Here is a 12267-nt window from a genome sequence, read left to right on the forward strand (position 1 = left end):
TCCGCCCAGGGGCGGGCCCCGCGCTCTCCCCGCCCCCCGAGGGGCCGCCGTTCCTGCCGCCGCCGCCATGGAGGAGCAGAAGGAGAACCGCCCGCAGGCTGCCCCCTACGAGGCGCCGGCGCCGCCCGCCCCCGCCGCCTGCCCGCCGGTGAGTACGCCGCGGCGGCGGGAGGCGCCAGGCGGCCGAGCCGGAGCCGGAGCCGGGCGGCGGTGGCCGCGCCAGGCATGCGCCAGCGCCCCCGGCCCGCCGCCGCCTCCTCCCCGCGCATGCGCAGGGCCCGCCCGCGGCGCCCATGGCGGCCCGGAGCCCGCGCTGCTGGGGCCGCGCCTCGCCCCCGCCCTGCCCCGGGCTCGGCGGTTCCCGGTGCGGGGGCGGCGCTGCGCGGCCTGCCCGGGCGGGCCGGGGGCGGGGGCGGGGGGCCACAGGCCCTTCCGTCTGCGCCCCGGGCCGGGGGGGACGCGGCGGCGGGCCCGGGGTGGGGGGGCCGGGCTGGGCCGCCGTGCGCTCGCCCCGCCAATGCTGCGAGTAACCGTTTAGCGCCAGAGCGCCCGTGGGTTTTCCTCTTCCTGTTCTTTGCTCTACGCGTGTTGGGCGTCTGTCCGTGTGTGTGTGTCAGAATCGGTACCGATTTGCGTTAACGAACGTGTCGAGAGAAATCTTGGCACTGGTCAAGGCCCCGCCAACTCAGACCAGACAACTTCCCCGTGGCAACGGGGACACACGTTCGGTTTTTGTCTCAGAGCCGCTGTTTGGCGTGACTTGGGGTGTGTGTGCTTGTACCCCTTTTAGTCTGTCTCGATTTTTGGGAAAACCGTGTTCCAGGGCAGGCTGCGGCAGGCATTTGCTTACGCAGCTCTACCCCGGTTTGCTCAGTTTGGTCACCAGATGTGATGCTTCACTGCGTTTTGGTGCCGAAAAAATGTGTACGTTTTAATGCTCTGGCTTCTTGTTTTGACCTTCTTAAATGACTTCCAGATTTCTCTTTTTAGGGTAGGCAGCATTGTAGAATCGGTGATCAAGAAACTAATGGGAAAAACTCAACTGCCGGTTCGCATGACTTCAGTGATCCAGTTTACAAAGAAATTGCCATAACCAATGGTTGTATCAACAGAATGACCAGAGATGAGCTCAGAAGTAAACTTGCAGAGTTCAAGCTTGAAACCAGGTTAGGCTTATTTGTAAACCTTCTGATTTATTTTTGAGAGCAGTAGAGCCGTAAGGGATGATTAGTTTAAAATTCCAATGCACACGCCAAACCAAAAAGCAGATACGCCATCAAATGCCAGTTGTTTTATGTTGGGCTTTTGTTGTAGGATTAGTGCATGTGATACTGGTTAATGTGTCATCAGAAATGTATCAGAAATGTTACCAGAAGTGCTGTCTCAACTGGTAGCACAAAGAAACAAAATAGTGTGTGACTGTAGGGTGCTTCTCCACATGTTTTTGGTCAAGGGGGGGAAAAAACTGCTTGGGTTCTCGGGCGGTGTTGCAGACCTTCGGTGTACAGAAACTCGCTTCAGGACATAGGTATTTTTATTTACTGTATCCAGTGCAGGTTGGATATGGGCCAGAACCCCTATGGTGATAGGGCTCAGAATTTAATTAATGCAGAGGACAGGTACCTTTAGATGGGAGAGTTTGTTAATCTGAACGGATGTGATAGAATAATATGAACAGGTGAGTGTATTATAAACTGGATTTGTGCTCACTGAGTAGGAAGGTGCTAGGAATATAGAGAGTGGCTCCTGCTCTACCAGAAATGACCTGCAAGGCCTTTAGATATTGCTGCGGCCAGACAAATTTGAGATGTTGAGAAGAAAGTCAGTTGGGAAGAATAAAGCGTGGTGTTTCTGTTGGAAGTAGCAGTGGCAGGGAGTTACCAAAGTGAGAAGCTACCGCTCTGGAAGAAGCGGGAACATGAAAGGTGAGATGGAGTCTGAAAGGAGAAATATATCTTTCTAGAGAAGACTGCTGTAGGAGAGAGGATGTTCAGAGCGGGGGAAAAAAAAGAAAGGAACAAAGATTCATTTGAACAGAATGAAATAAAAAAAAGAAATTGAGGGTAGGAAGTGCAGCCTGCTACCTCCGCCTCATCTGTCTGTATAGTTAATTCCTCCTCTGGTTCAATGAATTTAGCTCCTCGGGAAGAAAAAGTTTTATCATTGCCCAATAAAATTTTTGGTAAAAGAGGTTAGATTTGTACAGCTATGCAGCAGTAACTGATTTAAAAATAAAAAGCAAAATTCAAATAGTAAATGATGTGTGTTTGTGGCTTTTTCCTAGGTTATTAATTTTCTATTTGTGTTTTTTATTCAGCTGTGAATGCAGAAAGCTTTAAACTTTTTTTTTTTTTTTAAGCTAAGCTAGACTTTTGTCAATGTATTCAGTGAAGTTGGTCGGAATATGCCTCACGTGTAAACAAATAGTGCATTGCCTCTAATGTAGTGACTTGAGCAGATTGCCACACACCGCCCTTTCTCTTGGTTATTTTGATAGCAAGTCATCTCCTCTTTCAACTTCTGTTAGAGGTTTGATGAAGAAAAAGGTGATTTTCCCCTCTATCAGCTCCCATACTGTCTCAACTTTGAATGAACTGGTCATTGAATTAAACTAGATTAATAAACCAGAGTGAAAAAGTTGTCTGTGTTTGCAGAAGAAAGTGATATTCTCAAATGCAGGCTTAGCAGCCTGATACCAGTTTTTCCTTGTGGATCAGTGGGCTGCTTTTCTGATAATGCAATTTGGTACAGGTAGCTCTTACGGCTCATGTGATTTCATTTGCAATGTGTAATTTAAAAAGTAACTTCCTTCAAAGAGGAAATTATCCTTGTTTATTCAGCTCTGGTTTGGTACGTAGCAGTTCTGGCACCTGTACTTGCATATGGTAAAGTTTGTATTAAAAAGATGCTGAGAGTAACTTGCCTCTGTGAATTTATGTTAGCCACAAACCTCCTGAAAAGCAGGATCTTGATGAGGAAGTTCTTCTGACAACTGAAATCTCTAGTACTTTAATGGAGATATTCAAGATAAATTTTAAATTTAGACTAATTTTAAATGTGGGCGTTTCAGCTGGATTCTGCATTATCTGTGCCACTGATGCAGAAATACTGCGGGCATCAGTCACTTCAGGCAGAGGGCACAGGGAAATACAGGTAAAGCAGTACTGATTCCAGGGACAGAGGTCATCTAGGAGCAATCTACAGGACTGGCCTTTGCAAAGGCTTTGGCTACTGGGCCTTGCAGAGCTGGAGGTGACTGCAGAGTGTCTCTGCGCTGTGCTTCCCAGTCAGTCCCCAAATACGATATTATCTAGATGTGTTAGTTGTCAGGGGCTATCCCGGCCTCTGCATCATCCCAGATAATGGACCATGAACTCTATGGTAAAGTTCAATCCAGACTTCGTAAGTGCTGGTGTTCAAAATGAGATTAATAAATTATGAACTTTAAAATGTTAAATACAGCTTCAGTTCTACAATGGTGAAATAATTAAAGGAGAGTGTGATCTTTGTCACTTTCCTTATCTCTTTAGAGGAGTGAAAGATGTGCTGAGAAAGAGACTGAAAAACTATTACAAGAAACAGAAGCTGATGCAGAAGGAACCTATTAATGGAGGCAGCTGCTATGACTACATCTGTGTTGTTGACTTTGAAGCAACATGTGAAGAAGGAAACCCACCTGAGTTCATACATGAAATAATTGAGTTTCCTATTGTCTTACTAAACACACGTACCTTGGAAATAGTAAGTAATCTAATGACCGTGTTGGTATGCTGTTCTCCACTGTCTTTGCTTTAGAAAGTCTAGATTAGTTTTTAGGTAGATTTTGAACTTCACTTAAAAACAGCTTTGCTTTTTTTTCCATAAAGACCTATCCTCTGTGCCTCTTACATACAAACAAAACTTTTTTTCTATTCTTAAGGTATCTGGAATAGATGATGCTCCTGCTGTTGACTCCCTCTGCTGATATGAGGGACTTTTAGTTTCTCAGTCATCCTTCACACACACCCCCCACTTCTTTCCTTGCTTTAAGATCCACAGAGCTATTTCTAGGACTCTAGGGACTCATCATAAACAAGGATTAGCAAATTCTGTAGTCCTGTGTGAGGCAGTCTAGAAGAGACTAATGCAGAGCCCTAGAAAGTAAGGTTAAGTGAACTCTGCTTCTTGGCAGGCTAGACTATTTCCACAACGTACTTGACAGATTGACAGCCGTGTAACCTGATTTTAAACGTACTTAGTAGGCATTTGGCAGCCTCAAGTGCTCTGTTCCCGTACAGCTTTCCTTTAGGAAGAACTACATGCTGTCTAACTGAAACTGAGTGACTCAGCGCACACACCTCTGACTAATGGTTCATTTATGAAGAACTTTTAAGAGGAGGAGGGTTTCCAGTAATCGCTGTGGTGCTACATTAGACTGTAGCTGCATGTGTGACTAATGCAGAAAGAGGATTGTGCAGATTACCAAGGCTGGTTTATGACCTTTAGAGTAGTAGGAAACAGTGTGGGTTTTTTCCTCTACCCAAAGGGGTTTGTATAGCAGCAGGTATTTGGGGCTTTCTTTTTTCCATGGAACTTGCATGTAGTTTTCACTCTTGTACTGCTCAGTTTCCCAGAGTGAGGTTATTCTGTTTATTGCTGGCTGGCTGGCATCCAGAGGTGTATGACTTGCATGCAGCCTCTGAGATGTGCAGCCGGTTGCCATCCTTGAATTACAGGTGAGCCTTCAGAGACACCACCTAAAAACCATCAGGCTTTGCTCGTGCCCCTCACTTCTGTTTTCTCTTTACTCATCCTCTCCTTTTCCCAGATCCTCCCCTTCATTGTAGTCTGTCCTTCTCCCCTCTTATATCTGCCTCTCTGCTCTTTGGTGCCTACTGGCTGAGAGGAAGGATATGTTCTGGTTGGAAAGCCATCCACTCATCCCACTGGGAATCTCATGATGGCCAATGCGGAGGATCATAGTGGCTCAGGAGGTACACACTCCTTTTGCCTCCAGCTGGACAAGTAGCCGCTATTGCCTTTTGGCTATGGGCAAGCCAAAGAAGTTGCCTGGTGGGCTACATAGTGTGCTGCTGCTGAGTGTTTAATTCTTTTATTACAGGAGGATACCTTTCAGCAATACGTCAAGCCAGAGATTAATCCCAAGCTTTCAAAATTCTGTATCAGTCTGACAGGAATCACCCAGGTAATTTGCACTTTTGTTTGTTCAGGAAAAATGTCAAAAAAAAAAAAAAAAAAAAAGAAATGTGGTGTTGATGTTTTCAGGCTGGTAATCTTTCATGGCAATTTTTCTGTAAGGCTTGTTCTCTTAATCTTGTTTTTTTTCCCCCTCCCAGTTATCAGAATTGATTTCACTAAATTAGTCATTTAGGTGTCTGTAAGGAGCTGTAGGGAAAAGGATTCACTTTGTAATCCATGTGTAGAAGCATAATCTTTAGCAGAGGAAAGCACCTTTTGAATTGCATCAGTTCCTCTTCCAAGATCTTTATTCTAATTTAGAGTCTTACGACGGGAACGGTTTGTGATTAAGTGACTTGAGCCAGGAGCCTGGGAAACAAGCTCAAAGGTTTTAATCCAAGTTCAACAGCTGACTAACCTCGTTACCTTCATAGTTGCCGTTTGGAGGCTGGCTCTTTTAGTAGTGCTTTTGTGGTGCCTTTTTTTTTTTTCTTTCTTCCCCAGTGTAGAAAAATCTGTCCAATTGTCTGCTTATTTTAATGTGTAATCTATTTCTAAAGATTTTTGTGAAGCCAACTTTGTGAATGATCTAGTGAGTGCCTATATACCAATATAATTCTTACACTTCATGCTGGGTGTTTTTTCTGACAAAATGTTCCTCACTTCTGGTTTTTTTGGTTCTCTTAGGACATTGTTGATAAAGCTGATACATTTCCTCAAGTTCTGCAGAACGTCATAGAGTGGATGAGACAGCGTGAACTGGGAACAAAGTATAGCTATTGCATGTTAACAGATGGGTATGTCCTTATGCAACCTACAGCACAATCTAAAACGGCAAAACAGTGTTTAATCTTTGTGAGAGTATTTTTAAAGGTGGATCACGACGCTGTCATTTTGCCACGTTATTACAATTTTAGCTTTTGGGAAAATTGGAAAAGCTGAACTAAACAATTTGAAACGAAGCTTAAATCCATTAGAGGGCACTGTTTCTTTCCTGGCGCGCTTTATGCAACTAAATGATGTTAAAACAGGCTTTTTATCCTTTGTTGTTGTAATTCTCTGTTTACATCTAGCTTTCATATAGAACACCATACCTGAAAATAGTCTTGTGCAATTTCAGTTCTAAGCAACTCCTGTGCTGTCCTGAATCTGAGGTTTCAGAGATGTGTGGTGGTTGTGTTGTATCCTAAGTGTATTAGTGTTACTGTTAATACACCCGGCATATTTTGCCAGAAAGCAACAATGGATTATGCTGTTTGTCAAGCAAGGAGCAATGGCTGGCACAGAAAGCTCTCTGCTTTGGCTTAGAGGACTGTGGAACTGGTGGGTCCCACCTTTGGCGAGCTTTGTGTGTGAGAGACTGACTAGTCCTTGCACTGCGACCTGACTTTGCTCACTCACAAGGTCTGCGTGGAAAATGAAATCCCCTAATGACTGCAGAGCGAGCAGATCTTGAGATCTAGATACATCTGTGATGCAGCATTGTTCTTGTGATCTTAGCTTTGTTATATGATGAAAGATAACTGTTTGAACCTTATCTTATGTTGCACTGGCCAGGGAATTTTTCTCTGGGTGATGTTTGCCTTTTAGCTGTGAAACATTACTATTCTGTTAACATGTCTGCTTTCGTCCTTCTCTTGGAATGAGGGATTTCAGTAGGAGAGGGAGTATTTAACATTAGCTGTGTGGAGGTGAATGATGCATTTTCGTGTTGCTATGCCTGTTGTTTGCCTGGAGTAGGTCTTCTGCTGTGCTGGATTAAAAAAATGCAACCCTGTGCTGCTCTTTACGATGACTGTGTTGAACCAAAGAGAGATGAACCCCAAAATAAAACTGGAGTTTATGAAAAAAGAGCACGGGGGGTCTTTAGCATGACTTCCTGACACTTCTGTTAAGTAAAACACGTAAATGTTCTAGTGTATAATATGAGTGGTTTGAAAAATAATGGTCATAGGAGATGAACGGATACATAGCAAAAGCATTTTTTTAACTAACCCAACTTAGCAAGTGGGCCAATTGTTTTGGCCATGAGACTTTTTCTTCTCAAAATTCCTGAAGATTTGGATGACGACTATAAATCACAGGTGTTTCTGGTGAAGAACCCATATAATTGAAATGTGGTTGTGTCCAATGTGAACAGTGAAGCCATTTGAAAGCTGTCACACAAGACCTGAGGTGTACAGTTTAGCTCTGTGTACACCTTAAAAATACGGAGTTAAAATAATCACATTCCAACTTTAAGTTAAGGAACTGTGGTAAATACTGCTATTTCACTAATTTTTTACCTATGATTAAGTTTCTATCTTTGGAAGCAACAGTGAATTAAAAAAAGATACTGCTAAAGCAAAACTGGTGCAGGATTGGTTGTATTGAGCCTAGAATGTGCCTGGAATTCCCCTCCAGATGAATCCCTTCAATGAAATTCCTCAAGGAAAATAGGTGCAGTGAAATCTCTGTCATACGGGTGAGATTGTGTAGACAGCTGCCAGAGGAGGGAAAAAAGGCTTTATTTTAGCTTGAAGCTTACAAACTCGTTGGGGTGGTTCCTTTCAGGAAGGTAGGCAAGAAGTATATAGGGTTCTGCTTTCATTTTCTTTCCATAAAGATCTCTTTCCTCCTAAAACTAAGCACAGTCTTGTTTCAATAACCTCCTTTAAGTAGAGAGATGTATGTGCATCCAAGTAATCAGGAAAATTTAAGGTGTTGCTTGCTCTGCCAAGGGCTGTATAAGCATCTAGTTTATCGGCAGGTTTTGGAGTAGATGTGGTAAGTGGAGAAGTTAGCATGCTATTATTAACCATCCTGGACCTGAAACCATCCTAGTGAAAATCTTGCTCGTGTCATTATTTGTTTTTCCCATGATTAAAAAATGCATATTAAAAAATTCTTTACCATGACTATAGCAAAAGCGCTTTTCCTAAACTGTTTTCCTTCTACTGGTCACCAAAGACAAGAGAGCTTTTTGTGCTACAGCTGTGCAATATGGAGAATGCAGGTCATCTGAATTACGTATTGCTAATGTTTTTCTCTTTTGACTTTTTAAGATCTTGGGATATGAGTAAATTTTTGAACATCCAGTGCCGCATTAGCCATATCAAATACCCTTCCTTTGCCAAAAAGTGGATCAATATTCGCAAATCATATGGGAACTTCTATAAGGTTTGTACAAATCGTTGTTTCTCTTGTCAGAAAACTTGGTTTAAAAGTCCAGAATGACCTGTTGTACTTGTCATCTTTACTTCTATAGTATAGAATTATAGTAGCTAAACTAGTTGCCTGGGGCCTGATTTTCAAATGTGCTTCATGCCCAGATCTCACTTTACTCATTGAAGATTATATAATCTACAGCATTTAGATTTCAATCTTGGTTTTAGGAATTAGGAGATGCTCCATGAAGGTTTGTGTAAAAATGTTATACCAGCGCTCTTAGTTCAACTGTGACTTGGAGTGGTTCAGCTGGAAAGGCTGTATTGACTTTTTTCTATCGTTTTTCCCTATTTTCATGTAATACACTACAAAACTAATTTATACCACTACCCTCAGAGAGCTCCGCTTTTGACAGTGTAGTGGGGACAGAGAAAGATTAGGACATACCTACAGTGGAATCAAATTGTCAAGAGAAAAGTAGTACCAGGTTCAGTGCTGGCCCTTATTGCTGCTTTCTTTCACTGTCGGGTTACCGTACACTGGGTTATTGGAAATGGCACTGAATTTCTACTCAGTCTACACTAAATGGTTTGTTTGAATGTGATTTCAGCCTAGTGATGATCTTCTTTTGAAGGATTTTTTTCATACTAAACTAGGAAGAAAGAGGTTAAGATTTAGTAAGAGAAGACCTTTACTTTGTGCTGGGCAAATATTACAGGGTTACTCCATTTCTCCCTCTGTTGTGCCTTCTCTGCATGACTGTTCCTGTTGGAAACGCTAGAGCGCAGAACAGTCTTGTTAGTCCTGTAGCTTTAACCTAGACACATTCTTTTTTCCTACTCTGTTGAGCAGTGAGTGCTTTTTCATCAAAGGCAAAGAAGATTGTAACTTAAAAAGAATCAGTTTGGGGTTTTTTTGTAATTTTTTTTTTAATTATTAAATGCAAATGTAGCGTTTTTAGTCGTTCAGTGCTTCTGCTTGGCTATTGTGCTGCTATTGAGTCTGTTGTTAAGTAATAGATAAAACTAATGTCAAGGAATTGTAACTTTCCTGTGGAATATCCCACAACCTGCAGTGTGTCTCTGCTGCCCTGTGTGTGGATGTTACTGGAGTTGCGTATTGCCAGCTTTTGGCTACCGCGTTGTCACCATTCTGCCTATTAAATCCAGCAGCATGGTGCGGTATCCTGGAACTTGTGATGTTCTGTGTTCCCTCACCCCAACTACCCCAAGTGAGAGAGCAAACTGAAGTTTTCCTCTAACATTACCCTTCTGTTTTTCTTTGACCTTTCCAAAGAATAAATGTATATTTAGTGGTTAATCAAGACAGGACTTGGGGCTTTTGCTGGTGTAGCAGTTTGCATGGCTAAGTCAGTTAAGCTTCCTTGTCTGTTAATGCTGTTGGTCATCCGTGTAGATGTGGGCTGCTGTAGGTGTTGCTGATCTGTTCCCCTGGTGTTCGGAGGCATTCAGAAGCTTGATGTCGGAATCAGGAGCCTGGTGCTTCTTTAATCGCCTAGCATTTAAAAGGAAAACCAAAATCTAATTCCCTTTGCAATGCCACTTTGGGTGGTAATTCCTTTTTATAAGGCTTATTAAACCTAGCTAGGCCATGGCTTCCGCTGTTGCCAGCGCTGGCGCATCTTGGGCTGGTGCTGGTTATGGCGAGAGGCTCTTGACGTTACCCTGAGTCTAGACAAGCTCCTGTTGACTGTGTCTCTTCTGTAAAAATGAGTGTCTGTCTCACCGAGGTGCTTTGAAGTTAAACTGTTGGTGATCTGACAGACGGCAACATGAAAGTAGTATGTGACTTACGTAGACTTAAATTCTGCATATGTTTCTCCTGCACTGTGTTAGGTTCTGTACCAAGTCCTTTTAACCTAATTCTTGAATGTGGTTCACTTTCTCCATCAGGTTCCTAGGAACCAGACCAAGCTGACAATCATGCTTGAAAAGCTGGGCATGAATTACGATGGGAGACCTCACAGTGGACTTGATGACTCTAAGAACATTGCAAGGATAGCTATAAGGATGCTACAGGATGGCTGTGAACTGCGGGTGAACGAGAGAATGCATGCTGGACAGCTTATGACAGTCTCCTCCTCAGCCCCCTTAGAGGGAGCCCCTGCTCCACAAATGCCCCGCTACAGAAACTAGCAGCTCAGGGGTTCTGCCTTCGCAGCTGCTCTCAGATACCCGCTGAAGACTGCTATGAGCTTATTAAACAGCCACCTCTGCCAACCTGTCTGCAATGCAGAATCTGAAAGCACCTTAACTAATAGTCTCTTGAAATAAAGAGGAGTGTGGAAGCTTTTTGCTCTTTGAAGCCTGTGTTACAGCATCGGGGTTTTTTTATATACTGATGGTTTTGTTGTTGTTGTTTGCAACCTTTCATGCAGTAAGGTTGATATGTGGAATCCAGGCATAGTGTTTAGCCTTTAAAAACATGTAATTTAAACATGCAAAGATTGATTGGGCCTGTGCGCTGCTGTTCCACCCCAGCCTGTGGGTAGTATTTATTCACTATGCCATACTCTAATGATATCTAGCATCTGATTATTCATTGCACACAAGTAAGACATTGCTGGAAGAACTGAAATAGCAAGCAGCTGGGCTGGCCTGTCCTGATTAGGCACTCTTCTAGGAGTTCCTGCTAGTAATTTTGGTTGGGGTTTTTTTTGGTGGGTTGATTTTTTATGAAGTCTAGGAAAAATGGGAGCACATTCAATTCTAAAGCAGTAGAGAAGTACTGTGTTGTTTGGGGTTTGGGTTTTTTGGTTTTGTTTAAGGGATATGTTTGGTTCCACATCAAATAGAAGAGATGTTTATTGAATAAAAATTCCATTAATGCAGTATGATAGTAATTTTTTTTTAACCTGTATATAAAAAGAGAAGGAGGTTTGTTACCTCCTATTTCTGCTACACACATAGCTGCGCTTCATTTAATGTGGCTTTTAGACATTGTCAGCCATTTGGACTTAAAAATAAGTGAAGTAACAAAACGTGCCAGATCCTTAAAAGTTTGTGCTATGTGGTGGTTATGTAAAACAAAACAAGAAGCTTCTAGTTCATAATTAAAAGCACGCTCAACTGTTTTGGTACCTTCCCATGCCTCTGCCACCACGAAACTGTGCCTTTATCTCAAAATCTAACATTGGAAGATTAATATGATTTTCTTAGTAAAGGCCACATCTAATTATTAACAATTTCTGCTTTCTTCCTAGGCCCCAGATAAGATGGTACTCAAAAGAGGCCAAAGTGTTAATTTGCTTTGTCTCTGTGGGCTGTTACAAACTACATTAATGTGATCAGCTTTGCATTAAATAGCTTGTTCTGAAAAGTGATGTACTTTGATTGCTCTTAGTCCAAAAAAAGTTAGTTTGTTAATCCCTGTGTTATAATTCATTCATTCTTTCTTACAACTTACGTTATACAACAAAATAACCAGTTTGTAATAAAGCTTTGTTGAGAACATTCACTGCTTGGCTAATCAAAATCCATCCAGCTCCCCTTGCTCTTCTGACTGTTAAATCCGACCAATGGAAACATGAAAACTTTATTTTAAATTCACGTAAAAGAGCAAAGTATTGGTCAATTCTCACTTCCTTCATATGTAGGAAGGAAGCAGTTTTCTTTCTAGAGTCGCAGATTTGGATAGCCACAAGTACTTTAGAACGACGTTCCTTTTCCTTCTGAAAGTAAATACTTGTCTACTTGTAGAATCTTGTTGAACTTCACAGTTTCCTTTCTTTCTTAGCAATAATTGATGTATTTTCAGAAGGTTAAAATCCAAATCTCTGATATGCTTACTCCGAAAATACCATTTATTTGTCAGCCCATATTTTGTGCAAATTATTATGTTATTTGCTTTTTGCTGTGACACCCTTAGTATCCTCTTTTCTGAAGAACCATGGCAATCTACTTTTTTTGTCTTTGAGTTACT

At 42.4% G+C, this 12267-nt stretch overlaps 1 protein-coding gene across 5 annotated transcripts; it reads left to right on the forward strand.

Annotated features, from left to right (window-relative positions):
* Positions 1-11802, forward strand: ERI1 (exoribonuclease 1). Of its 5 annotated transcripts, none has more exons than XM_055724752.1 (7): positions 1-148; positions 991-1166; positions 3531-3741; positions 5102-5185; positions 5866-5975; positions 8223-8337; positions 10239-11802. In XM_055724752.1, exons 1-7 carry the CDS (start codon positions 68-70, stop codon positions 10479-10481), a joined length of 1020 nt encoding a protein of 339 aa, XP_055580727.1. In that variant the 5' UTR covers positions 1-67; the 3' UTR covers positions 10482-11802. The 5 variants fall into 5 exon arrangements, with proteins under 5 accessions (XP_055580727.1, XP_055580746.1, XP_055580757.1 ...); XM_055724771.1 differs by having other exon boundaries at positions 26-148; positions 996-1166; XM_005436680.4 differs by lacking the exon at positions 1-148 and adding an exon at positions 281-551.
* Positions 11803-12267: the final 465 nt, after the last annotated feature.

This window comes from Falco cherrug, chromosome 1, assembly GCF_023634085.1.
Source record: "Falco cherrug isolate bFalChe1 chromosome 1, bFalChe1.pri, whole genome shotgun sequence".
Lineage (NCBI taxonomy): Eukaryota > Metazoa > Chordata > Aves > Falconiformes > Falconidae > Falco > Falco cherrug.